Below are 27,989 nucleotides of genomic sequence, written 5' to 3' on the forward strand. Positions count from 1 at the left end.
AGGCGCGAAGGAGTATCGTCCCATAGAAAATTTGAATTTCGCGCCTTTTTCTACTGACAAGATTTGCTTGACCAATTATAGTAAACAGTAAAAGCAGGACTGAATTTTCGGGAATTATTGTATACAAAACCAGTACTGGGAGCACACCTTAAGTAAAAGTACTGGGTACTACGATGCGCCGAGCACATGATTGACGCGACAGTATCTCGCCGCGAGATAGACTACCCGTCTTTTACTAACTGTATGAATTAAAGGGGGAAGGGTTGTCTATGTCGCGGCGAGATACTCTCGCGCCAATCATTGTGCTAGCCCGGCTGATGGTAGTCTTCACAATTTAGTTATTTCTGTAAAAAATCTGACAAGTATTTTAGACCGCGGGCCAGGCGTATATTTCGTCGGTCATCGCATCTCGGGCGATAATTCGTAGAGTGGTTAAGGGCTATGTGTAATGAACCCTCGTCAACGTCAGCTGCCGCTCCGTTGGTGGGTTGAGAAACGGAGCCACCCAAACACGTAAAAGAATGTCATCGCATCCCAATTAAAACTTTGTCAGATGATAGTTTATATCGTTAGCAGGATCAAAGTGCTTATTGGTCATGGAAATTTGTTCCTGACTCGCAAGCTAATTGTACAAACAGATAAATCAAACAGGAGAATTAGCGATCGATCCAGTATTACAATAAAGTCAGTGATCACTTCACGAGTCATGTATCCTGTCCACTTCACTCTTCACCTTCTTCAACAGATTACATATCTTCTTATACTTCCCCGTTGAGTTGGGAAGATTCTCAAAATTGATAATGTCACAAATGTCTTTAGAAAAATTCGAGTCACTTGGTAATTTCACATAGTGGGAAGCAATGTTTAAGACTGGTGTTCCATAGGAGGTAGTTTTGACGCCTTTGTTGTCTGATGTGGGTGTTCTTGCTTCGGTTGATAATGGATTTCTACTTGGACTTTCTATACTTGAGGGTGAAGCATCAGCGTTAGTATCAATTTCCAATCTTAAAGGTATTGCATTAGGCACTTGATCCTTATCATCAGTTTCTTTAGAGTCAATTTCGGTTTCGTTTTCACTAACAGTGTCCATATCGCTTGATATTTTGCTTGGTTCTGTGTCTATGACAATGGTAGGGGAGTTCGGAATGACGTCTGTTTCTAAAGCGTTGAGCAAGAGTCGTTTCTTTTCTTCTAAGTCATCTAGGCTGGGACTAATGTGGCCGCTGCTTAGTTCAGACTTTTCCTGTAATATATATTGAATGCTGTTAGAAATTGTCAAGCTAAAAATTATTTTGGAAAATAGTGAAGAAAGAATAGCACATAACATATGGCATCGTAATTCGTAAGGAATCTTGATAAACTTTATGCATTATGAAAAATAAGTTTTGAAAAGAATTTGAGACTGCACGGCAATTTACGTAAATTGTATGAGAGCATTGAAAAACACGTGTGCTTCAGGAAAGTTGGTATAGTCGAGTGAGTATATGCACTATTCATTTCTATTGAATTTAAATAAATTTATAAATAATTTCGTGCAATTACATTTAACATTTCACGATTTTCGCGATTTATTCTGCTTTGTGTGCATTACTCATCTTTTCACAACTGAAAGCTTCTGAGCTCACGCACATATTGAAACTATTTATATGTTATTCTATACAAGTATGATCAAGCCACTTCCCTGAGAAAAAACATAACGTGCATATTGTTCAACTCACCAAATCATCTTCAATAGTGATATGAGACGCATCCATAGGCATCGGTATATCCCTCACCTCGGTCACCGCCACAATTTCGATATCGTCCATCTCATTCAAGTTGTCGGTCTCTATCTCAGGCTGCTCGGGGGACTTGGGCGGGGTAGGGGGTGGGGAGGATTTAGGGGGAGATTTGGGGAGTGGGGGCGGGGAGTCTGGAGGTGGTGGGGGACATTCGGGGGGTGGTGGAGGTGGGGGTGGCGCGTCGTCGGGCAGCGGTGGCACTGAAGGAAACTCGGCGACTTCTGTGAAGCCAAAGATTTCAGTGGTTTTTTCACTACTACTTTTACTAAAATCGGAAGTTCAAACCTCGGTCTTGTTGTATACTTTACAGCATAAAATTGTTCTTAATAAAAATGCAAAAATGCCTGAAACATGTAGTCAGGATCCTAATCAAATTACGACTAAAAGTTCACGGTAAAATGAGGTAGGTTATTTTTATTAGGTTAAGCAGTTCCTACTACAACATTTATTAGGACGTCCCGCGAGGGTCGACTAGCAATTAAAACAAACTAGGGATTAAAAGTTTTTTTTTCTTATACCACATGTGGCAAACAAGCATAATACGGCCCTGATGGTAAGCAGTCACCGTTGCCGACCTTTTAAAAACCTGTACACTCTTTTTTTGAATCACTATATTTGGTTTCTACAAGTTTTTAGAAAGTGTAGTTGTACACAATCATATCTAAGGCTGATATGTGATAGTCAGCAATCGAGCAGACGTGCCGCCTGATGGAAAGCGGTCACCGTCGCCAATGGACATAAGCAACATCAGAGGAGCCACTTAAGCGTTGCCGACCCTTGTGAACACCCTATCTATCTATCTAGCCCTTTTATTCTGAGCTAGAGTATGTCCCGTAGCTCAGTGTGCCGCTTGGCAAAGGCCTCCTCTAGCTCTTTCCATTGAGGTCTGTCGTGGGCCACTCTTCTCCAGTTCGGGCCCGCTGTGAGTTTGAGTTCATCCTCCCATCTTGTTCGAGGTCTCCTCTGGCCCCATGTACAACCTTGGATACCAATCCATTACTATTTTGCTCCATTTTTCCCGCCTGTCTCTTAACATGTGGCCAGTCCATCTCCACTTCTGCTGATCTATTTTAGTGAGTATGTCGGTCACTTTTGTTTTTTGTCTCAGGTCTTCATTTCTCACTTTGTCTAGTCTGCGTGTTCCCGTCATACTTCTTTCCATTGACCTCTGGCAGTACTTAAGCCTGTCTCGGTGCTCTTTGTTGAGTGCCCATGTCTCACATCCGTATGTGAATACCCTACCCCTTTATATCCTAAAGTGTAACAAATTTCATCTATTCTTACCATCGCCACTATCTAACTCCATCTCAGCCTGTCCGTCGGCTTTAGCCTTGTCGGCCGACGGGAAGAATGTCAGCTTTTTTCTCTTATACGCCTTCATGGCGTTGGGCGCCAACATCTGAAGCATGGCTATCTTGCTGTCTTGCTCCGATATCGGCGGCAAGCCGTATAAGTGGGATTCCTGAAATGAAACAGCATGTTTTTAGAAGTGAAGTGGAACAGAAAAAAGTGACTATCAGGATAGTGGGGATTTTAGTGGCAGCTATGTGGTACTTTGCACTTTCGTCACAGAAGAATCAAGTGTCCATTTAGCATAAAAGGGACCTCATTCGTCACAGTTACGTTCAGAATAACTCATATGCTGCGACAAAAATGTGAGGCTGATTGATCCACTACTAACTACTTTATTAGTTTGGTCATTCTAATACACATGTTTGGAAGTTTAGTTTTCGTTAGACTTGCTGGAATTTTGCCCAACCTCTCTATAACGCGAACTGGCAGGCACATTGAAGCCAGGAAAGTCGAGTATCTTCTTGATGTCGAACTTGTCCTTGGAGCCCGGCTCGCAGACCTCGCCTTCTTCCTCTTCTGGGTCCCTTATTGCGCTTCCCTGAAAATTGAGTTAAGATAAGTTACATAAGCGATTATAATTATACAACCAAAGGGCTTGGTAAGTAGTAAATGACTGTGTAAAGAAAAGCAAAGTTGCTAGCCAAAGTTTTTTACAAAGTATTTCCTCGTAAAGTAGGTCTCATCATAAATAACGGAAACCATAATCGGAATTCTGATCTCCATGAAAATTTTAAAACAGTTCGTCATATGAATTTTTAAGCCGATTTTAGACCGCTCAGCTTTACTTACGCAAAATAATATACTTGCGTTCTCTGACCTCCTTGGGTTCATAAATTTCCGTACTCGAGCCTGTATTGTTGGGCGCCAATGTAAAATACTATTATAAGAGACAAGTGTTGTTGAATTACCGTGGAGTCAAACATGGTGATCCCAGAGTGTGATATCCGCGCCTCCTCAAGCCAGCCAGGCGGGTATCCGAGCAGCCTCATCCGGTATATGTAGAGGGGGATCTCGTTTCGTTTTAAGCCGAGCGCGTGGCGCAGGTTGCCAGAGATGCGGCCGGGGATCAGGTGTCCGTACTTCTGTTCGTCTTCTACATGGTAGCGGCTGAAATGTTTGTAATTTTTGAAGGAAAGAGTTCTTCCAATTGCTTTGATTTGCAGGTCTTTACAAATTCATAGGTATTTTCTGTTTTTTTTTTTTTTGTTATTACCTTTAATTATAATGAAAATGTGTTTTTAATGTTTCATCTCTTATTAATAGTAGACATCTCAATAAGGCTTAACGTTTATTGCACACAGAGTACAAGTGACTCAAAGCCTTGTTGGCACAGACCCTCAGAACAAGTCTGAATCAATTCTTGAGATTTTATTCCTGAAAAGCAGACCCCGGACAAGAGGATAAAGAGAAGTGGAAGATGTTCATCTACTTAATATTTCCCATCTGGCTCCAAGTAAAAGTACTAACTTAACTTTAACCATACTATGTATATAACTTACCCAACTTTAACCATATTTTTTCTTTTCTCTGCAATCCTAGCATTGTCTCTTGGTACTGTGCAGTCTCTTAACGGATGTGCGCCATCACAGTTAAAGCAAGTCGGGCCTCGACGCAGCACAGGTGGGGGAGTGGGCTCTTTTGCTGGTACGTTGCAAATGAGAGTACCTGCCTGAAACGCCAAGCAGGGGTTTTTTAATATCAATTACGAAAAAAAAATAAACTAATTCAAATTACTGGAGCTTAGAACGAAATCGAAATAAAAAGGTATTAAATCAAGTGTTAATGATTAGCGAAGTGTTTGGAAAACTGTGGGTTGCAACCGTCTACGGGGTTGAGAAGCTATTACCAGCAGTAAAGAAATACATAAGCGAAAGTTGTGTCATAAAAAAGGTTGAAAAACACTGGATTAGATTAGAGAATAAACCAATATCTGAGGCTTTATCTCGGTAAGTGTGGCTTAATTCATAAAGAGCTTCATGTTTAGCAGAATAATATGGTTTTTGAGATTATCTCATTTTTAAACTATCCCAATAGACATAACCCTAACTTACACCTAATGAGTTAAAATTAACAAAAATTTTAAAAAATAAAGATTTTCACCTGTTTGTATCTTGGTATTTCACCAGGTTCCTGAGTAGATGGGTCAGTATCGACAAAGAAAAAGTTGTCTTGCTCTTCTGTCTCCACTTGCAACTCTATTTGAGGAGCACTGTCAATATCCTGTAAGTCTTCAGGCCAAATATCAAGTTCCAAGTCAGTTTCTGTTTCCGAGCCCTCCAAAGATTCAGTGTCATGCAGTTTAATAAGTTTCAACATAAAGGCTTTTACTTCCTCCTTATAAGCTTTAGCTGTCTTCTTATCTTTAAAGCGCACTGTGAACAAAGGCGTCCGATTCTCACAACCCGCTACACCCAGGTCTGTATTAGATGCTGGAGAATCAACAACTATATCTTCATTAAATATTGATGACCCAGAAGTGTTACTCTTCTGTTTCTGAATGATATCGTCCTCCTCGACCACCAGTTGCTCGTCGTCGTCTTCAAGTTGAATAACATTCGGACTTTTCCCTCCATTCTGTGCTTTAGTAGGCGATGATTTAATCTCAATAGTTTCCGTAGAGCAATCGATATCTATACATTCTACAGAAGTTTCTTCAATAATAACATCGTCGCTTGAGGTCTGTGGGCCGATTTTAGGCTCGAGGCGGTTAATTTTAGGATGTTTACCTTCATCTTCGCTACTTAATTCGATGTCATCATTATCCAATTCATAAATCATATCGTTAACTCCAGCCTTCCTTTTGGACATTGTCGTGAAGATAGGTCATCCAACCATTGATACAAACCAATTTTAAAGAAGAAAATATACAAGAAATTCCCTATAAATACAACGAAGCGCGTAAGAAATTTGACAGATAAGACAGACAAGTCAGACAACTATGGATGGTATAGAAAGGATGCCAATCTCTTATGGCAGAATTGTTGCAAAGTGACCGCTTTCAGCTTTAAATAATAGTTCCTAATCTCTCCGGTGGCGCTAGTTGGGCTCTGGGACATGAGTATAACATGAACCATATATATAAGGCAACAACAACAAATAACCCGACCAAATTACGTAGGTTGTTTTTGGTAGTATTTCGGTGTATGGTGGCGCCGCCTAATTACTGTTTTTTGATGGACACTTTTCGTACATAGAGATTTGGCTCCTTTATATAGTCTCCATGCAGACAACTAATCAAAAATGTTGCAAACAAATTGTCACAGGAGAAACTTTTACCGGTTCTTTTCTCCGTAGTACATCCCTAAACAGAAACGTCAAATTAATCAAATTATATCTAAAATTATAAAAATATACAAAAGTTAGGTTAGGATTGGGGTCTTGCGGATTGTTTGTTATTAAAATGTCTATATTATTTAAGAAATTTGCACAATCTAGCGTTAAAAATGTAATATTAAAGCACAGCGACATTCAGTTCCTCATTTATACAAGAAAATTAAGTTTCGTGCCATCTTTATACGGTAATAGATGTTAACCAACAACTACGTTAAAGACGTATAAACTGCAATATCTAATATTATTTCCGTCTTTTAGATGGTGATAAAGATCCTGCGCTGAAGTTTTTTTCCCCTGACATTCAAGTTTTGCTGAAAAGGTTAACGAGGCCGGATTTGGCGAGGGTTTTCCGCAAAAGAACCAGCAGTGCATTACCTGTGCTTCCTACTCCCAAATATAAATTCTTAACATCCGAGGAGTTAGAGCAAGAGGTCGCCAAAGCAAATGAGAGAGCCGATCAACTTCTACAGATGCCTCCCGTTGTTAAGGTTCCCAAACATTTTTTTTATGTTACACTAAAGTAAGAGTATTTCATGAATATTCCAAATTTTTCCTTATCTTAGAGTTGACATAATCATTATAAAATATTTCCAGATCCAACAACACATTCAAGATGTCCTGTCGGAGGACCCTGCTTTGATTGGCTATGACACATCCAAATACATCTTCACAGATATCAGTTTTGGTGTTGCAAATGAACACAGAATTATTGTAGAGAGGTGAGTGTATAAGGTTTTAGTTAAGAATGACCAACAGAATCAATTTCAATATTTAAGACAAACCTAGTTTTCATGTTTCTCTATTTATTTGGATGAATGCCTCTGCTTGATTAACTAGCTAATATTAACACTGACTACCGAGAACCCGCCCGGTAGGCACTCGTGAACTATGCTCAGATGCCACAACCCACCCAGCGGGTTGTTTTATATGCAGCTATAGACGACCGGTTTCTGGGGTATTGTTCAAAATTTTGCCCGGTTGCGAAAGTGTTAATATGCCATTGCTTTCAGATTACCTGATGGCACTCTTCAAAGTTGTGACCATGACATCAGAAAGAGGCTAAACCAGGTATTAAGCAGTACTATTTTAAAATATCTTATTGCAACATTCATAAAATGTTTTATTTTTTCTGTCTGATCTGAGCTATGTTATGACTGTTCTCTTGATGTACCAATTGAACAAATTATTTTATGTAACCATTTGCCGATTTTTATGCAGTTTTCGGTAAAGGTTCAGCAGCAATGGTAGTTAGCTAGCTTTTAATTCCATAGTAAATAAACTAGGTTATACATGTAAAAAAAATCTATACAATGTCCTTTTACATGTTACTTAACAATTACATCTTTTATCTAATATCAACAATATTTAGGTTCTAGATGTACTATGATGCTATTATTTATTAAACCTTTCAGATATATTTCCCCATTAATGGTCGCTCAATAAAGGAGCCCCTCATGTTCACGGATGAGGAGCAATTCAACAGCGCCCTGGACAGAGAGCAGTATGAATTCGTCCTGGACCGAGCTTGCATTCAGTATGAGCCAGACGAACCATCTTATCAACGGGTCACCAGTCTTACCTACCAGCATGTTGATGCTAAGAGCAGATATGACTTATTGAGGTGAGTTAATTTTATAAAATAATCGCTCCGAACAAACAGCACCAGAGAACACTTCTATCAAAATAGGAAGATTACCTTAAACAAATGGAGGGCCCAAAATGGAGGAAAGAGGCCCATGACAGACTTCTTCTTCAGTCGGTCCCTCAATACTGAGGATCGTGACATCATGTCCTTCTGCTGAAGACCAGGTTCCTCCATAGGGTTCTGTTCCTCGCCAAGCGCATGGTCTCATGCAGTCCATGACAGAATACAGTAGAATGATCTAGAGGAGGCCTATATGTTAAGAGATATATAGTCAAGTCTCTTACTTAGGTAAAACATTCATTGTAGATAATATATAGGTATTATGTAGTTAAGTTTTTATTATGTTTTGTTTTTCAATATATTCATAAATAATTACACTTAACTTAGGGATTAATTTTATTACAAAGACAATGAAACTCTTTGTCTTTCTCTTACCTATTATGTTTCATAAAATACAGTCTCTTGATGGATACCATGATAAAAGATTCTTACACTGAAATATCAAGTGTTTTGTATGGGGGATAAGGTATTCTATTCCCAACTGGAAACAATTAAGGAAAAAAAAATCATTGTAGTTACCAGTGCTAACAGCTGGGATTAACCCGTACGATTGTTACAGGTCTACCCGCCACTTCGGGCCACTAGTATTCTACCTGACCTGGCATCAAAGCATAGACAGCCTCATGCTGGAGCTGCTGCAGACAGGCGCGGTGCGGGAGGCCGCGCTTCTGATCGCCACGAGACAGGCCGTACATGGGGATGTCGCTGAGGGACATCTGGCTACTGAACTTGTGCGACAGGTTTGTACAAACTAATACCCTTTAAACGCCATTGATATTGGGCTGGACGTCTTTGGCGGTCAAGGGGTAAAAAACACGCCTCTCTATTTCAGATCCTGCCTACCCCCATCCAACTAACAAAGCCGGATCGCCTCACAGAACAAGACATCCGACTTGACAGCAATTGCGTCGATTGTGTCCAGAAGTACATCACCACCAACTCCTCAATGAAGAGCCAGCAAGAGCTGGCGCTGCAGGGATTCAGGGAGCACTACCAGCAACTGGTCGAGCTGAGTCGCGGAATTAAAGTAGCACACGGGAGTGCCTGAATGTAAATGCGTAATAAATGTATAGTTAAGAAATGGTTTTGGTTTTTATCAACCTTTTTAAGTTAACACTTTGAACGCCACGCACATCATGTACAGCGCGTCATCGTATACCTTGTCTGAATGAACGTATGTTGACATTTTAGCTGTAACCGCGCGCATAAGTTGAGGTCTTTGGCGGTCGTCATCGTAACCCTACGAGAGAGAGTCATGCGTTGAACGAAAAAAAAAACTCCAAATGCCAGAAATATAAAAAATAAATTAAGCACCAGCAGATATTCTTTGACCAGTAGTAGCCCGTTTAGTAAACCTTAGAGTGACTTATACATCATGGAGACTATATAAAGGAGCCAAATCTCTATGTATGAAAAGTGTCCATCAAAAAACAGTAATTAGGCGGCGCGACCATACACCGAAATACTACCAAAAACAACCTACGTAATTTGGTCGGGTTATTTGTTGCCTTATATGGTTCATGTTATACTTATGTCCCAGAGCCTAACTAGCGCCACCAGAGAGATTAGGAACTATTATTTACAGCTGAAAGCTGGTCACTTTTGCAATAGTTCTGCCATAAGAGATTGTCGTCCTTTCTATACCGTCCATATTATACATACTGTGCCTTTAACAGTTTTTTGACAAGTTTTTAGAGATAATAAAATATGACATTGATGCACCAAGGCGGTTTGTTTGCAGAGAACCTACCGGAAAACGCGAATCCGAAACTTCGCTATCTGCCTCTTTATCGCTCGAATATGCAAGTGACAGAGATGTTAGATAACAAAATTTCGATTTTATTGTTTTGTGATAGACCCTCAGATTGTGGTAGTGGCGCCCCCTGCGCAGAGTTTCTCGTAATATTCGCTATTGCTTTCAATGCGGTGTAGGTGAAAACGCGAATCCGAAACTTCGCTATCTGCCTCTTTATCGCTCGAATATGCAAGAGTGACAGAGATGTTAGATAACGAAATTTCGATTTTATTGTTTTGTGATAGACCCTCAGATTGTGGTAGTGGCGCTCCTGCGCAGAGTTTCTCGTAATATTCCCTATTCACCCTATTGCTTTCAATGCGGTGTAGGTATAAAGGTTGGTTTTAGCAAAAATTTAAAAAAGATGAATAGATACATTTATGTCACGTCTGAATATGTCATAAATTGTCATCAGCGGACGTAGCTATTTTTAATTATATTAATTGTTATTTTAATACTTATTTATGTTTTCAAACTCGATTTTATAATGCCATTTTATAGGCACCCCCGTAACTTCGCCCCGCTTTCAGTAGCCGCTGAAAAGAAGTCGATAAAAAACGGTTTACACCATCAAATATTTACGTCTAGACTGGATGTGTACACAGGGGAATGGAAATCAGATCTAAAAGAAGGTAGGGTTAACAATTATGATGAGCCTAGGCGTGGCCTAGATAGAGGTAGGTACTCGTAGGTATTTGATTGTAGGCACCAGTGTCAGGGCGTTCACAGAATTCGAATCTTACCCATCGGCTTACTTACAGTTGAGCATTTTCTACAACTAATGAAAAAAGGAAAGCCGAATAAACTCCGACTTGCCTATAAATAGGTACTGATGATGAACCGCCACTGGTAAGCATCCAAAGAATAATTAAACACAACAAAGTTAGTGTAAGCAGTTTGTTGCTGCAATTTCTCTCTTTTGTTAAAATATAGGTGGATATTTAAACCGATGGGCTGGGAGGGTTGAGGCCGTTAAGGTCCAAATTAGCGTCTCAAAGTGGTCACCTGGATCACATCCAGCTGATGGTCATCAGTGGAGTTGGCCACGGTCCCGAAGTGTGTGGTCCGCGAAGTTATGTACAGAACAACCATTTGTTGACTTCATTCATTCAACAGCAATGTAGGGCCCATAACCTGTTGCAAGTTCACGTTGTTGAAATGATGTTCAATTCCGTATTAGCCTTCATCAAGGCAGTTTTAAGATTTAACTTAGTCCCATGTTGCAGGAAAAGGTTCTTTTTACACAATTACCGGAAAACTGTACGAAGGGGACTGGTATAAAGGATTCAGGTAGGTAACTAATAATTATCAAGCTCTTTTTCTGGCTTAAAATGTTAGTTTCAAACTAAGTATAAATCATTATAGGTAAACTTTGCACTTAACAAAAAGGTTACGATTAATGCAGGTGGTTGTACGGTACGTGTAGGTACGGTCGAGTTCACAAACATCTTTTCAAGCATCTTTAAGTACATTCCAAAAATATATTCACAAACACGCAGGCACGGATTCGGCACACTCAGCCACCGGCTAGACAACGGCACATTCTGTCTCGACTACCGTGGCGACTGGGTCCGCGGCAAGCCGGAGGGCGTCGGCGTGTGGTACTACGAGAACGGAGACGTGTATCTGGGCCATTGGAAGAGGGGGCACAGACACGGTTACGGCAAGATGTGGTACGCCGACGGGACCTTGTACGTCGGGTATTGGAATAAGAGCTTGAGAGAGGGGTTGGGCATGTTCGTTCAAAGTAAGTTTTAGTTAAGGTTACTATAGAAGATAATGGGGTTGGCAATTGTCAAAGGTTTGCAGAGATGGCGCCATCATAGCTTGCCCCTTTTTCTATGAGATTTGGCTTAAAGGGCTGGCATCCAGGGCATTAAAAAAACAAATACCTATTTGACACAATTCTAGGGATTGACAGGGCAAGCTATGATGGCGCCATCCATGGGCGTAGGCACGGTGGGGCAAGGTGGGGCAGTTGCCCCACTCTGCTCTCGGACCCCAAGGTAAGAATTTTTAAGCAAAAAACGCCACATATACCTCACCAACCATTCAAAATGAAATAATTGGTCTGTGCGGGGATGTCATTAGAGATGATATCACAGTCGACGTAAAGAACGCACGCGCCTATAGTATCCTAGCAGACGAGAGCAGCGACATATCAGGAAAAGAGCAACTTTCAATTGGTATCCGATTATTTGATGAAGAAAAGATGCTTGTTCGTGAAGAGTTTTTAAGTTTTGTGGAATTGACGGCCAACAATCTATAGCTTCTGCTATCGATAATTTCATAACAAATATGGATCTAAATCCAAAAAAGTGCGTAGGACAAGGGTATGACAGCTGTTCCACTATGGCAGGAAAGGATGGTGGTGTTCAAATTTATTTAGTTGTGCACGGCTTAAACCAAGTAGTAGGAATATGAAACCACAATAAAATAAATAATAAGATTCTTTCGAGAATCACCCCTTTGTCGAAAATGCATACCCAATATACCAATGTTCTGTGAAACCCGTTGGTCCCAGAAATATAAAAGTATTGCCATTTTCAAGGAGCACTATGTTCAGGTGGTCAGGGCACTTTTAACACTGTCAAAAGAGGGTAACAATGCAACCAGAAAATCTGCTTTTCAATTGCATTGTGCAGCTATACAAATACTGAGTTTATTATTAGTGTTTGCCTAATAGCAAAATATTCCGCAATGCTGCAACCGGTGGTAAATACTCTGCAGTCAAAAAGTATAGACTTGTTTCAGTGTGCAAACCATATCAAAAAAATAACTAACAACATGAAAAAAAACCGTAAAAATGCCGAAGTTCAAAGCCAAAGTTTAATAGCCGAAGCAGAATCAATCGCCGACGATCTTGATATAGATTTTAGAACGCCACCGCCACGGATTGCAAATAGGCAGACACATCGTGCTAATCCTCCGGCACAGACACCTAGCGAGTTTTGGAACAGATCATTGATGATTCCTTACCTAGATTCTTTAATTATGTCTCTAGAGCAGCGTTTTTCTGAGAGCAATTTACCAGCGTATTCACTACTAACATTACACCCGCACCTAATGCTTTAAAAGCCTTATGAATAATTTTTGAAAAAAATGGAAGGTGCTTGTAATTACTACAACAAGTAGGTTTCTTGGTGAAGCTGAACTTTGGTATGACACGTGGAAGCAAAAAAAAATGGCACAGAGTGATCTGAAGGAAATTGATTTAATTGCGCTAATTGAAGAGACACAGCTGTTCTTTTCCACCATAAGACAAACGCTTACTATATCAATTGCACAACCCTGCACAACATGCACTATCGAAAGGTCATTTAGTACTTTACGAAGGGTAAAAACTTGGTGTAGATCAACAATGACAGAAAACCGTCTTGTCGGCCTCTGCATGATGAGTGTGCATGGAAAGAGGGTTCAGGAAGCACAAAATAAATTTGAAATCGAAATTATAGCTAGATTTAGTCTAAACTCTCGCAGGTTACAATTAAAATAAGGTGTAGTGTAGTAAATAAAAAGCCTATGGTCGGAAACCACCACTTAGTTTATTTACTTCTGCCCCACCCTTTAAAAAAGTCTGGCTACGCCCATGGCGCCATCTGCTTAACACTTCGTCCGGCCAACCCCATTCAGACAATACTACCTACGCCGTGCAAAACTTACTGTTTAACAAAACCGATGTGAAACAGCGAAAGGTCATCAGAAGCGCGCGGTTGTTTTATGCGATCAACGGAATGTAGAAAAAAAATGTCAAAAACAATATATGTATATGGTCATTAGATTATCTGATGTAAAATGGTGTGCGGCAAACGCATCGCACTTAACGCAGCGTTTATTGCATCTGCATGCCGCTAATAGTATTAATTTCACGCAATCATTTGCTACACGCATACTGTAGGAGTAGGGACCTATTAGTCCTGGAGTCGAGAAGTGTGTGTGTTGTTCTTATAGTCCAAACTGTAGGTCTCGCTTATAAGTCCAACTAATCATCTTCTTTAATCAGAAAACAGCAACCGCTACGAAGGGCATTGGGAGGGCAACATCAAGAGCGGTATCGGCCGGTTCTACCACTTGCACACGGGGCAGATGCAGGAAGGCTGCTGGGTGGACGATATCTGCGTCAAGTCCAGGATGTCCGACATTATCATACGGCAGTTCTGTGATATGCCCACGCCATACCCCATCCTGCATGTGAGTATGGTTTATCTTCTGCACATCAGACAAACGCAGGCAAGTTGACGACTTTGCAAAATGCCCGAATCCAACATTATCATACTTCAGTTTTGTGATATGCCTACGCCTTAACCCGTCCTACCTTGAACCTGAGTATGACTTATTTAGCGCCACTTGCACCATCCCACTAACCCGGGGTTAACCCGTTAACCCAGTGTCAAATTGTACTGGTGACCATGGTAACTCCAGGTTTATATCCGGTTAACCCCGGGTTAGTGGGATCAGTGGGATGGTGCAAGTGGCGCTAAGAGGATAGGGATATATTGATTCTCCATACAAACGTAGTCCTCATTTTCCTGGATATCGACATTAGGTATGGAAAATATTTTTACACAATTTGATGTAGGTATTTTAATCATAGTTATGCCCGACCATTTGATTTTTTACTTTATTATAAGCTTTTAAAAATTTAAATGAGACCTGTTTTTCTCTCCTCTTATAATAATTAAAAAATCGAAAAAAAAAATACGGTCGGGCGTAGCTATGATTTAAAATACATCAATTTGTGTAAAAGTATTTTTAATAATGTTAATATCCAGAGAGGAAAATGGGGAATACGTTTGTATGGAAAACCGTGCATTCTTACTGCCAAGTTTGTGCAAAGTTACCGTGGTCAGAAAAAAATGTATTTCCTTCGCACAGGAACAACTAGAAAATTCCAGAAAAGTCCTGGATGACAGCGAACTTTGGCTGAAAATGAAAATAGGAAATATTGACAAGAAACTACGCTACTGTATTGACCAAATGTGGTGATTTATTACTAAAACCATAACAGATCGATCGATTATAAATAAAGTGGTATAGGTACACTGCCATCATGCACGGATAATTCGGATGTCTTATTTGAAATTTTGTGACAATACACGACAAAAGGAACTTCATATATATATGTATAGGTACATATAGGTGGTAGGTTGCTGTCATTGGCTGTTTTCAAATGTGTCTGTATTTTTTTTCACTGCTTCGATTTACACAATTTTAAATTTCTTTGAAGGTTTTCAAGTCTTAGTAGTTCCTTTTGTCGTGCACTGTCGCATTACACAGGTATGTCTTAACATTCCATGCTAGGATTTAATATGAATACTTAGGTACCTGCTACGTAAACTCGTATCCAGTATTAGAGTACCTAAACTGACACCAGAAGTCCGAGATAGACCGCGGGCCAGGAACAGATTTCCATGACCAATCGCCTCCCGGGCGAAAACTTCGTACTAGGAAACAAAACTATGTGACCAAGACCAAAAGTTGGGGAACAAGTAGGACAACAATATTAATATATTGATTTATGTATACAGAAATTAATTGGTTTATTAGAAAACACAATTCCCCTACTGAAGGCGCCACTGGACGGTCGACGCAGTCTTAATATGTGCATAAAAGCGGTTTTTAGTCATTTTTTCAACGATTTTACCAAGTCTACAAAAGTTTCGGTTTCGGCCGAAACTAGAGCCAAAGCCGAACCTTCTGTTTCCGTTTCGGCTAAAAAACATGTTTCGTTCGGACACTATAAATCTCATTATTCTTATGAATAAGCTACTTCCCCGTCAGTTCAAAGAGTTTACTCTTATTCTGGATACGTGTTAAGGGTTTATATGTATAAAATTCAATGCAATATATATTTAATGGACTTGAAAACTCTTATGCTAATATGTAATCTGCATCAGCAATTTTTTTTGTGGCGTCCTGTTACGAGTAAGTATTGCGCGGCAACGCTACCACTGGGGGCCTAGCCACGATGACAATAGTATATCGACAAACACCAAACAATATCTTGGCAATCCCCCCTGATATTGACATTTGTGCGCACAATACGACGCCGCGGTAGGTTCCGACAATTTTCATCTGACGCAGATACATCGACAGATTCAACAAAATGTCATATTTATCATTATCACAGAGGACTTAAGTGTAATTAATGTTAAGTTAACATTTACATTTAATTTATTGCCTTCCATAATCTATCGTCAATTTACTGATAATTTAGTTCGAAAGAGTTGAATGTTACTCACTTGCGATGTTAGTCACTTGCGATTTTAGCCTTTATTTTATTAAGTTACGGTTGGTTATAAAACTCGCAATGAACGGAATTTTATCGGCCTATTCCGGGGAAACCAGAGCTGATACTTAGTTGTAGGTATGCGATAATTTTATTTGTGTATGTGAATAGGTAATTAGGTACTCTATAATAAACTACATTTTAAGATACATTGAAGCCAACTGAAAAGGATTCGAAGTTATAAACTACGTAACTCATTCCAAGGCAACATTGAAGTAATTGGAAATTAAATAAGTACGTCGCATCTTTCGCTTACTTATAAACGATAAATTTTTACTATGTTAACTTTTAGGACTAAAGTTAGCCTACGAAATTTCGGGTCTTCGCATATTTTCCTGAATCGACATCTTCTCCAGATAACTAATAACTAGTAATTAGTAAAGTTTTAATTTCATGGCAGCGTTGTTGAATTAAAGTAATCTGTAAAGTAAAATTCAGCTGAAATTATTAATTAAGGTTAATAACCTTTATATAAAACTTAATTGGGAATCTCCTTTAAAATTGTTACTTTCCGTTACTTTAACTCGACCATGAAACTAAAACGTTGTTACCGATCACTACTCATAACATAACCAAACAAACTCAAAAGAAATAAATTGTATTTTTCGTTATTCATACTTATAATAGAAAATTAAAATGTTATGTTAACAAATAAATCAATTATCTAAAAAATTAACTAAAAAAACAACCAGCGGCACCCTGTTTAATTCAATCAAAATATAAATTCGTTTTCCGTTATGGATCTTGTTCGCATTAATTGCATTTTTGAGGTCTATTATTTCTTGGCATTACTGATTTAACTTGAAGGGATCTCAAGTCTCGAAATTAGCACCCAAACACTTCAAACAAAATATAAAGAAGACGATATTATTGCGAGTTATTTTCGTGAACAATTTATAATAACAATAACTTTCTGACTGACCATTGCAGAAATAACATTAAAATGTAGGCATGTAATATTTGAAATTAATTAATCAACTTATATAATTAGGTAACTGAAAGGACGTTTTTGTCATTTTTATTTTTTTGCTAAGGCAGTTAGATGGTAGTTAGGACTATTATGTAAATTACATGTTGGTTAGAAATTAAACTATTTCACATTTCGACAAAAGGATAAGTTCGGCCATTCTTCTAACCTATATTTATAGTTTGTATTATATCCGATATTAAGATATGGTATGACCAACGTTTCTAAAGAAGGTATGTGTAAAAAAAACAATATCGTAAACATAATAAGGATAATTTTCATAGTAAACTTAATGAACTGGAGATTCGAATGTAGGTATGTCATGCTCCTCGCATATTATTCAAAAAGTACAATACGATTATATGCACAAAAAATGTTTTTTGAGCAAGTTTTTAGTAACAAATACTTTATTTACTTGGCTTTAAGATAGAGAGATAAATAAAATACCGCCTGTTCATTCCGCAGGCAGTAAACTTTAAATTGTCTATACCGTCTATTGGTTTTGTAAGGCAAGTCTTACGAATTACTAAGATTGACATTATTATATTACGTCCAATGCTCACGACCCAACCTAATATACCCGATAAGTAAGTAAGTATATTGGCACTTATATAAGTACACTTTTAATATACAGATCAATAAGTACTTTCCTACAATCTACGCGTTAACAATAAAAACGTGGGTATATTTAAGTCAAAAAGGTAAATAACATCCCAAAATCGGACACTGGAAAGGTAAGGCTTTATCCCTAATTCATAAAACTTTACCAGCCTCAATTAGTTAATCTATGTTTTATCCCTCTTGCAAATAGAAGTCAAAATTACAGGTTAACCCTTTGAACGCCAAGAACCCTTAACCTTTTCGACGCCGTGTCAAACACAAAAGCTGTCACTCGGATGTCACGTCACCGAAATGTCAAAACTGAAATTAAACTTTATGCACAACGTAGGTCTATGTTGCTCTGTGGTCTGTGACGGATTAATCGGTCTTTGGCGTTGGACCTGCGGTGCCGATATATCGGTCATTGGCGTCCAAAAAGTGTCGTAAGAAGTCGTGCCCGTGGCGCCAAGAACGCTTATAAGTGCTATGGCGTACGTTGTCAAAGTAACCTTCGATGTTTTCAGTATGGTTTATATTTCTAGCTCGGTGTGCGCAAGACGTTCTTGGGTTTGATAGATGGCGTTCAAAAGGTAAAGACAAACGATTAATAGCTAACTGAGGCTTGTAGTGCGTTTATGAATAGCGCCATAAGTCTTCAAACGACTCTGCCCTGGTCGAGTAATGTGAGATTATTCATCCTACCGTCATGGTCGCCCATTTCAATCTGTTCCTTAAGTAGCTCTAGCTCTTTAATGCCAGTAACTGTAACTTCGTACTTATGTGTTGCTAAAGACATGTAGAAATGTATAGCAAACGCCAGGAACACAATCATGACTGGTATAAGTACAACGCAGGCGGACCAGGCGGCGGTCTCGCTTAAATCGTAAAATTTCACCCAACAGAGAATGGCTATTTCTACTAGGAACAGAATTAGTCCGAGTAGTGTTGAAAACGCCCAAGCGATTTCTATGTACCAGTGTAGTCTTTCGTGGGGCGATTCGTGTACCAGAGATATGCTGTGTAGATTCCCCACTGCTTCTATGTTGGGTAGTATGCATGTGCTGATCATGAGGGCCAGCATGTGAACAGCGACGAGTAGAGTGGTGCACACTGTGAACGCGACGAGCATCTCCTTGGGCACTTTACTGGTTTGGTCTGTGTTCAGTTGCACTTCCACCATAGCTACCTGTGAACAAATGTGAAATCAACGTTTGTATTGTAAACATTGTTATCGCAGTTTGTAAATGTAGGTCGCATTCGTGGTTCGCTCTATTTACGTGCATACAAAATGTGATACGGTGTTTCGGGTCAATCCACGGTGACTCGCGTTACTTCATTAGTCACTATACGTGGGGATTTTGTCGTATATGTCAAATCTATTGCTGTCTATATCGAAACAATAAAACTAATATGTATTACTCATAAATAATCAAGAATCGTTATGTGCGAACAATTCTATTGTTTCAATTGTCGGAACTAAGGACGACGGTAACTCAGGATGTATGTAATACATAATTATATTGTTTACATTATAAGTTGTTTGTTGTAATACTTGTCATATCAAATAATTGGGATTTCACCTTCGTTTGTTTGCTTGAATGTAAAGAACATTTGCTTACTTTGTTTTTGACGTTCATATTATGCATTGGAAAAAACGAAATCATCCTAAATCTGTTAGTGAACAAAAATAAAAACCGGCCAAGTGCGAGTCGGACTCGCGCACCGAGGGTTCCGTACTTTTTAGTATTTGTTGTTATAGCGGCAACAGAAATACATCATCTGTGAAAATTTCAAATGTAGCTAATATCACGGTTCATGAGATACAGCCTGGTGACAGACAGACGGACAGACGGCCAGACGGACAGACGGACAGCGGAGTCCTAGTAATAGGGTCCCGTTTTTACCCTTTGGGTACGGAACCCTAATTAAAATAATTTTACGGTTTAAACTCACGTGTTTTTAGGCTCTTCGAAACATGTCGCGCGAGTGACTAAATAATTGTACGGTTTAAACTTACTTTATTTTAGTCTAAAATACTCTCTTGATTGTTCAAAACTGATAAGAAAGTTGCATTTTATTCACATGTGACGCAAAGTAATCAAATGCTAATTTTGAGTTCTTTTCTTATGTTAAGTATATTACAACTAAAAATAACTTTCAATGTTAGTATGTCTCACGACAGTTTAAATTCTATTACTCTCAGTGAATGTTGCGTCCACATTGAGCAAACAAAGGAAGACCAACGATAGGTAGAGAAGTTACCATTTTGTCTGATAGAGCGAGATACGAGGCTTTCGTTTATCGCTCCTCTGGCTCAGAGTGTAAACAAATACATGCACCATAAGCCCATTGTAGAAGGACATTTTCTCTTAAACGTGTACCATTTACTTTTTTTCGAAATCGTGGATGGTTTTTCGAAAAAAAGTAAATGGTACCATTTTTTAAAAAAAAACCCCCCAGTTACGACATTTTAAAGTAATTTTCAAATGTCTGTAATTTATAGCCTCCGCTTAATAGATTGTACGCTTAACAGTATACGAACCATTGACGTCAATGGGGCGAGTTATTAAGTTGAAAAGCTCATCATATGGAACGTGTGAAATTGATATTCCATAGCTTATGCAGTAAAGTGCGTCAGACTCGGGGGCAGCCGGCAGGGAGCCAATGTTTGTGTTTTATGTGTGTGTTATGTGTTTTTATTTGGCCGCGATTGCTTTTTAAATCTATCGTGTAGAAGGTATTCGTTGTAACCAGATGGTAGAAATTGCGACTTCACAGGTAGATTACTGGGCCACAAAGTTTTTATTTAGTTACGCACAAATTTACATAATACAGTGCAATGGGCGTATTTATCGGGACTTCAAGCTTACCATAGTAGACTAGAGAGCAGTGCCGAAGTTTTATTCGAAGTTTTCAACTTCGCGCGACTGAGCTGCAGTTTCCGTCATGACACGTAAGCGGGCATGCGGAGCCCTGCGTCCGACTGATAAGACTTATCGTCAGAAATCACGCACTAGTGCCTTTGTTATATGTGGTCTCACTTACCATAGCGAATCCAGAGAGCAGTGCCGAAGTCTTACTCGAAGCCTTCAGTTTCGCGCGACTCAGCTGGAGTTTCCGCCATGACAGGTACGCGGGCGTGTGGAGCCCTGCGTCCGACTGGATTGGCGCCTCGCCCGACATCACGCACTTGTGCTGCAAGCGAAACACGAACTTGAATTAAAGCGAAATTGGGGTAAAATTGTACGAGACCCCGACACCTTTAGAAGCTGGTTTTGCGTGAACGCGTAACATGCGAAAAAAACATAGGAGCCATGAGGTAATAATAGTACATTGTGCAACGTGGGGGGTAAGTGAAATATCGTACGAGATAGTAAATATTCACGACAGTCGCAGGCTGGAGTGAATTAAAGACTCGAGTTACTATATTTTTACCCCCGGAGTTATACACAATGTTTTTCATCTTGTGAAGAAAAAACTAAATTTTAAGCGAAATCATTCTTAAATACGGTGATATTTAAAACATTCGTCCGCCATATTGATTTTTTTTGTTAGTTTAGGCATCGAAGGCACAGTACAGACCCATCGACATTCAGCCACAATTGAAAATTGTGTAAATATATTTTAAACGGCTATTAAATTCATCAATTAAATATTTTTAAGCATAAACAACAAAAATAATTTATAAACGTCGGTATTTCCAAACTAAAACTTGGTTCGTATAAATTAGTGACCTAATTAAAATAAAAGCTATAACTCGACGAGTTGTAGCTTTTTTTTTTTTCAGAATTATAACTCCCGCGGGAACAATATAGGCCTTTGTCCTATACAACTGCATGAAATAATATCTTTTTCGAACAAGTGTGACGAAAACAATATTCTGTACCTATCTGTTCAGATACCTACAGGTTGCTAATGTTGCTATACTTGTTCTCCAGGCTTAGAGCCGGTTCAGCCGGTTGCACCAACCACAATGAGGGCTATCGTTTTTTTGCTCACCAGTTGGCGCCTCTGTTGATGGTGGTCCAAAAGACTAAAGAACAGCTGTCAGTCATTGAAGTGACAAGTGACATTTGACATTTCGAACTATGGAAGAGACCACCATCTACACTAGCGCCCCTAGCGGCGAATTCATACGCGTTAGCCCTCATTGACGGACTAAACAACATCATCGAGTAGTGAACTAGAGTTATGCGTCTCACTTGCTATGCCCTAACAGGGTTCATGTGTGAACTTACCCTAATGTAATATCCGTTTTGTACCACATGATTAATATGCAATAGATTATGAATTAAATTATGTTACTAGAGTTAGAGCAAGCTAAGTTGGTAATAGCTATTTTATAGCCCAGGTTGTGCAAGTATTATTTAAACGTCATAATGTCATAGAAGTTTGACGTTTAAAATAACACTTACAGCGGACTTCCGGTTCGAGCGCCATCTTGATAGTTAGCATCGTGATTAATTACTTTGTTTTTTGCTTATTAATATTGTTTAAAGTGTAATATCGATAGCTTATTATACAGTAAACTAATGTGGTAGTGTGCAGTGAATGGAGAATTAATTTTGAAGCGCGTTTAACCACCATCTTGGAGTCAACGGCCGGTAGTCCACGTGCTTCTTGTAAAGTCTAGCTATCGATTTACAAGAGCTAACAAATCACCGTACACTGTCTTGTACAACCGTACAATTTTTGTCGTTTGTAAACCTCTCAATACCTTGATACTGGCGAAATAGTCCCACTGGGCTGAAGCCATAATTTTAAAAGAAGAAGAAGAAGAACACTTACAGCCTGGGCTATCAAAATTGGTCTAACTCTATTAAAACAACATACAAGAAAATATAGCGAACGTTTTAACCGTGACACAAGGTTCGGTGCAAACGACCCTTAGTGGGTCGCAGCGAGATCAATCAGAGACCTTGACTGCAATCACTACATAGTATAAAACACCCGCTGTCTGTCCGTCCGTCTGTCCCTTGGTATGCTTAGATCTTTAAAACTACGCAACGGGTTTTGATGCGGTTTTTTAATAGATGTGATTCAAAAGGAAAGTTAATATGTAAAATGTATAAAGGTTTTTTGTAAATTAGTTGAACTACCCGTGCGAAGCCGGGGCGGGTCGCTAGTAAACAATATATTTGAATAGATATACTGATACTTTTCAATAGGTACCCAAGCGGTCTTGAGGCGCTCATTTCGGAAAACCACGTACAAAACGCCTCGATTGCGCCTTAGTTTTTAAATACCTATGCAACATATTGCCGTATGCGCCCAAATTATTCCTTCCAAACGAAAGTGACGCAGCCATCGACGTGATAATAAACCACGAAACGACACAGTGGATTTTCTTTTTGATTTAAATTAATTTAATTAACCCGATTGAATGGAGGTATGTTCCTTGAAGAAAGTGCCGTCGTGAAAGTTTCAGTTTAATTTACAAACCCCGAAAATTTGGCTTGAACATTTGTTACCAGATCACCACGTTAGGTTAAAGTTAGTCACAAAATAACTGTTAATGTCATACGTTTCCCTGCGAATGTATGTTACAAAATAATGTGATATAACTTTTAATCAAGTTCATTATATCTGTTATTATATTCCTAGTTGTATTGCGTTGTGTGGTTGTTATCGTAACCACATTGCAACAACTTCAAATATGTAATTTATTTTTATGTTCTCGCACTCACATCTAATTTTATCCTTTAACCCTTAAATGCATAATGATGTATATATGCATCGTATATTTGATGGTCCGTGGCTCAATATGCAGCTATCCAAAATCACATTTATTACTTTTATACAGCATGACACATCTATTTCAATTTATTAAAAAGTTATACAAAAAATCATGCATTTAAGGGTTAAGATGTTTGTAAACGTGTTTTATCATGCTTTACGTGCTAACTATTAGAACACATTTGAATTTAAAATATAATAACTTCTCTCGGTTCTTACTCTCACTCTCACTGAGCGTAAGCGAGATGGCTGTGCGTGCCCGGGATCGCGGATATCATGTTTTTTGAATTATTTTTTCGTAAGTTTTAAGAGGCCGGTATCGATTTTAGTCGCAAAAATGTAAAATTGATAGATTTAGTCCGTGAAATTGTACACCTTATGTTACCTAATTGAAAGAACAAGTACTGGTTTCTATTAGCACGTCTTCTTATCTTACCTTTTATCAGATCAATTTTTTGAAAACAGACTCACTAAATTAGTAATGTTTGCTTTTCTGATGGACGTTTAGGTAAACGCGCGTAAAGCAATGATTTTGTCGCTCTTATTTGTAAATTTTGTAAAGTTTGGACTGCTAAACATGGTAATTTTGTATTACACATATCCTGTACTTGACGTTTATCAGACTACATTTTTATTATTATGACTTTGAAGTAGTGTAAATGAAAGTTAGACGAAATCAATTTTCTCCAGAAATTACTTCAAAACAAATGACAATTTCTCTGAAAATCGACTTAATTTCAACGTAATTTTGATACTATAACAATCTACAACATTTGCTGAAACTATTCTTATACATCAATTTGTATAATTTACCACCATGATTTTTTGATGAATTTTTAAAAACTGCCCCTTCTCTTCATGCATTACCGGTGACGCATGCTCGCGACCTCATTATTAAAAGGCAAGATGAGAAGACGTGCTAATAGAAATCAATACTTGTTATTTAGATATTACGTAACAAAACGTGTATAATTTCAACGACTAAATCCATCAATTTTACATTTTTGCTCCAAAATCGACTACGGCCTCTTAATAACAAAAAAAGTACCTAATCGATGAGTTCGATCAGGAATAAAATTGCGCATTTCTAGACGCAATTTTCATATTTTTAGCTTTTGTGCAAATATTGTTACGAATTTTTAAGATGCGTCTTAGACCTATGTTCGTGATTTTTTCTATCGAGCGACAGTCAAGAATGGAGAGGGCCTACCGGGAAAACCGAAATTAGCATATTGCGTATCTTTTACTCCAATTAAGGCGTAATTAGATTGACAGAGAAAGATGCCCGCAATTTGCGAACTTCGATTTTCGCGGTTATAGTCCAGGTTTCGAATCAATGAAGTTAATAGAGAAAGGCCTCAAGATTGTTACTTAAATTTTTGGCAACCGTATTGTGATTTAAAAAAAACGCAATGGATTTTCAAAAACTGCTGGCTGAACCTACTGCTTAATCTTTGGTGGTTTAAGCTGTACTAACATAATATATATTTAATTTATTATATTATTATTTATAACATATACATCCAACACAATGCGTAACCACCACATGTGTGCAAGTGCCATTCACAATTTGCCTGAGCGTGCAGGCCTTGCTTCGCATGAAGAAACAATCATGCATGAACTGAATATTATGGGTTACATTGTGCCATTATAGCTAACCAAAAATTATCCTTAATGTAAGCACATTAGGTTGATATTCAAATGAGACTGAGTATAAGGAACATGATATCATCTTAGAGATGAGTGCTCAGATGAAAAGTCAATAACCTGTCAAACGTCCTGACCACTAGACCGCTTTTGTGGCCGGGTGGTCTAGTTGTCAGGACGTTAGCCGCGTAAGCTGAAGACGCGGGTTCGGTTCCCGCCTCGGCCACGGGTGGACTTGGTCACTTTTCCTTTAGCGCATGTTATCTATGTCAGTTTATAATTTGATTATGTTCATTCTGTTGTAACTATTATTTAAATGTCACGGTTCCAAGGATGAGAATAAAAGGGCATAGAATATAACAACACATAACAGTGAATTGTTTGTGTTAGTTGTTGCCACAGAGATTGGGTATTCTTAGTAATCATTATGGAAATTGGCTAATTAGTTAAAAGTTTCCTGCATAATAATATCTAACTGGATGAGAATGCTTTACTTCTATTCTACTATCTGCTCAGAGGCCTATTAAAAACTATCCCGTTCCATTCTAATTTGAATCTTTATTTTTACAAATCAAATTTGCATTTGTCTTGGCAAGTTTCGATGTCTGGGTGGCTAGAGCATGCTGTATTGTGATGAATGTTTGGAAAATATTGAATAATTAGTAAGTTGTAAACAATATTATATATTTCCCTATCAATCAGTATTGACAATGACAGCACAACAATTAACAAGCAATCAATTCTATCCAATACCATCATCATCATCTCATCTTGAATAGCCACAAAACAAATAATTACTGACAATTAAAGTTAATTGAAACAAAAAGCGAGAAGCATAGCCAATTAAATAGCAAATCTTGTTTTAATTTGTAAATGTTAAATGTGACGTTTTCAACCATAAGGTACCACATTGTCGCTTGTCGATAAGGTTGATTTCGAATTGAAGCTATATGGAAATAGCACCTTATCGTCAACCGACAATAAGTACCCTTTTGGTTGAAAATGGCACAAATATAAAAAAGCACTGGTGGTAAACTGGTTTTGGCACCACTGTTGTGACTTAATATAAGTTCTAAGAACCAAATGGTTGTATGTACTGCTATGTACGGATAGGGAACACTGAGTAATTTATTAATAATAATGGTATAGCTATCACAACCGTTGCCTAATGCGATAGTGTAGCAAATATTAACCTAGATGCATAAATGCAATTAATTATAATTAGTATAACATAATACAAACAAAGTGACTTTATAAGTCATTCTCAGAACAACTACTATGGAACTATGTTATCTTATGGTTTTCGGGGGCCCTTGCGGATACACTTCGACCCATAGGGATCTTTTGTGCAGTTACCCCCTGTGGAACTATGTTAAAGTGACTTTATAAACCATGTATGTAATGAATTTCTTCATAGTTGTCAATTTGACATGGTACTATAGAGGGCTAGACTAGTCTAGAGTGCCATTTTGCTGAGTTCTGGCTAGTAAATACATCCATTTGATTCATATCCTGTGAGTTATCTATTTGTGTCATTCTTATACCAAAGGTAAAGGTAAGTTTATAAATAATAAAAATTGCTTAAAAAATATCTCTTGGATGCTCTATAAGCCCGGATATACCTACTTACTCACTTTATTTTCATCAAATTTTTAGATTAAGTAACTTTAAATTGTATTTAATATATCTAATAATAGAACTAAGTATAAGAATAAGAAAATAGTTATAGACAAATGTAATTTTTGTATTACGGGGGTGGCTTAGCGCACTGCTAAAACTCCCAGGTTCAATAAAGAAAAAAAAAAACTAAGTATAAAAAGAGATTGATACTTCACTCCACAGTCAAACTAAATACAGTTTTGTGGAGCTTTGTTAAATTGTAATTTTTACATTTGATTACAATAAATAAAATAAAATACATATAATAATAAAGTACCTTACCCTATACCTTTGCCATAAAAAGTCATATTTCACAACATTTACACCAGGATTTCAGACTACACTACAGGACCCAAGCAACCCTTTCCCAACAAACAAACAGTTAACTCACTTTTTATTAAAGAAGGACTAGTAGCAGCCTCCGTGTTACAAAACCAAATTTTAAGGCTTTGCAAATCACATCAATTTCACTATGAAAAAAATAAATATAAAAATTAAACCATGCTACTTGTGCTCTTGTAACTTTCACGGTGTCTTTATTTAATCTACTACTTTTAATATCAATATTTTACTAACAGTTCCAACAACCTAACTGAAATGTGGGACATAAGAGTGCCAGTTAAGAGGACTTCCTGTGCTGATACAAGAAAACTTGTGACACAACTACACAACAGAGAACCACGCAAGAGACTGCATAATAATACGTGATACGTGTAATCGTGCGAGTCTGCTTGTAAACACTGCGTTTAGCGTAGCACGACTCAGTGAGCGGCATAAAAAAACATGCTGAGAAACATCATACCTTGCTCATTTTTGGGCACCAGTTACTATACTGAGAGTAACGATTGGGTGGGCCTGGCACCGTACTGCCTGACCAAACCGACATACCTAAAAAATTGCACAGTCCTTCGATACGATGAGACGAGGTCACTTTTGCAGTTTTATAATATTATCTATCACTCCATGGCCCGCGTCAGGTTTTCCACGAACAATTTTATATTCCTTAAAAAAGAGGATTGCGTTACGATATTAAAACGAATTTAATAATATTTGCAAATATTTGCATTTCTTGAATTGAACAATTAAAACGCGAGTATTGGCTCGTGACACACGTACATGTCAAA

General features: G+C 38.3%; 4 protein-coding genes across 6 annotated transcripts; 2 read left to right on the forward strand and 2 right to left on the reverse strand.

Moving 5' to 3' along the window:
* Positions 1 to 6,056, reverse strand: LOC134741983 (zinc finger CCHC domain-containing protein 8 homolog). The gene is made up of 7 exons (XM_063674889.1): positions 5,235 to 6,056; positions 4,634 to 4,803; positions 4,043 to 4,241; positions 3,541 to 3,672; positions 3,066 to 3,243; positions 1,719 to 2,002; positions 1 to 1,243 (listed from the first exon to the last, which is right to left on the reverse strand). Exons 1-7 carry the CDS (start codon positions 5,940 to 5,942, stop codon positions 698 to 700), a joined length of 2,217 nt encoding a protein of 738 aa, XP_063530959.1. The 5' UTR covers positions 5,943 to 6,056; the 3' UTR covers positions 1 to 697.
* A 404-nt stretch (positions 6,057 to 6,460) lies between these two features.
* On the forward strand, positions 6,461 to 9,253 carry LOC134742004 (small ribosomal subunit protein mS22). Its single transcript, XM_063674923.1, has 7 exons — positions 6,461 to 6,652; positions 6,726 to 6,955; positions 7,062 to 7,186; positions 7,478 to 7,535; positions 7,880 to 8,088; positions 8,732 to 8,912; positions 9,005 to 9,253. The coding sequence occupies exons 1-7, from the start codon at positions 6,535 to 6,537 to the stop codon at positions 9,218 to 9,220; spliced, it is 1,137 nt and encodes a 378-aa protein (XP_063530993.1). The 5' UTR covers positions 6,461 to 6,534; the 3' UTR covers positions 9,221 to 9,253.
* A 1,099-nt stretch (positions 9,254 to 10,352) lies between these two features.
* Positions 10,353 to 14,978, forward strand: LOC134742013 (MORN repeat-containing protein 3-like). The gene is made up of 5 exons (XM_063674934.1): positions 10,353 to 10,599; positions 11,194 to 11,257; positions 11,467 to 11,714; positions 13,971 to 14,158; positions 14,843 to 14,978. The coding sequence occupies exons 1-5, from the start codon at positions 10,455 to 10,457 to the stop codon at positions 14,951 to 14,953; spliced, it is 756 nt and encodes a 251-aa protein (XP_063531004.1). The 5' UTR covers positions 10,353 to 10,454; the 3' UTR covers positions 14,954 to 14,978.
* Positions 14,933 to 27,963, reverse strand: LOC134742012 (calcium release-activated calcium channel protein 1). 3 transcript variants are annotated; one of them, XM_063674933.1, is made up of 4 exons: positions 27,754 to 27,960; positions 27,257 to 27,335; positions 20,869 to 21,018; positions 14,933 to 19,009 (listed from the first exon to the last, which is right to left on the reverse strand). In XM_063674933.1, the coding sequence occupies exons 3-4, from the start codon at positions 21,004 to 21,006 to the stop codon at positions 18,479 to 18,481; spliced, it is 669 nt and encodes a 222-aa protein (XP_063531003.1). In that variant the 5' UTR covers positions 21,007 to 21,018; positions 27,257 to 27,335; positions 27,754 to 27,960; the 3' UTR covers positions 14,933 to 18,478. The 3 variants fall into 3 exon arrangements, with proteins under 3 accessions (XP_063531003.1, XP_063531001.1, XP_063531002.1); XM_063674931.1 differs by lacking the exon at positions 27,257 to 27,335 and having other exon boundaries at positions 27,668 to 27,963; XM_063674932.1 differs by lacking the exon at positions 27,257 to 27,335.
* Positions 27,964 to 27,989: the final 26 nt, after the last annotated feature.

This window comes from Cydia strobilella, chromosome 6 (assembly GCF_947568885.1).
Source record: "Cydia strobilella chromosome 6, ilCydStro3.1, whole genome shotgun sequence".
Taxonomy (NCBI): Eukaryota; Metazoa; Arthropoda; class Insecta; order Lepidoptera; family Tortricidae; genus Cydia; species Cydia strobilella.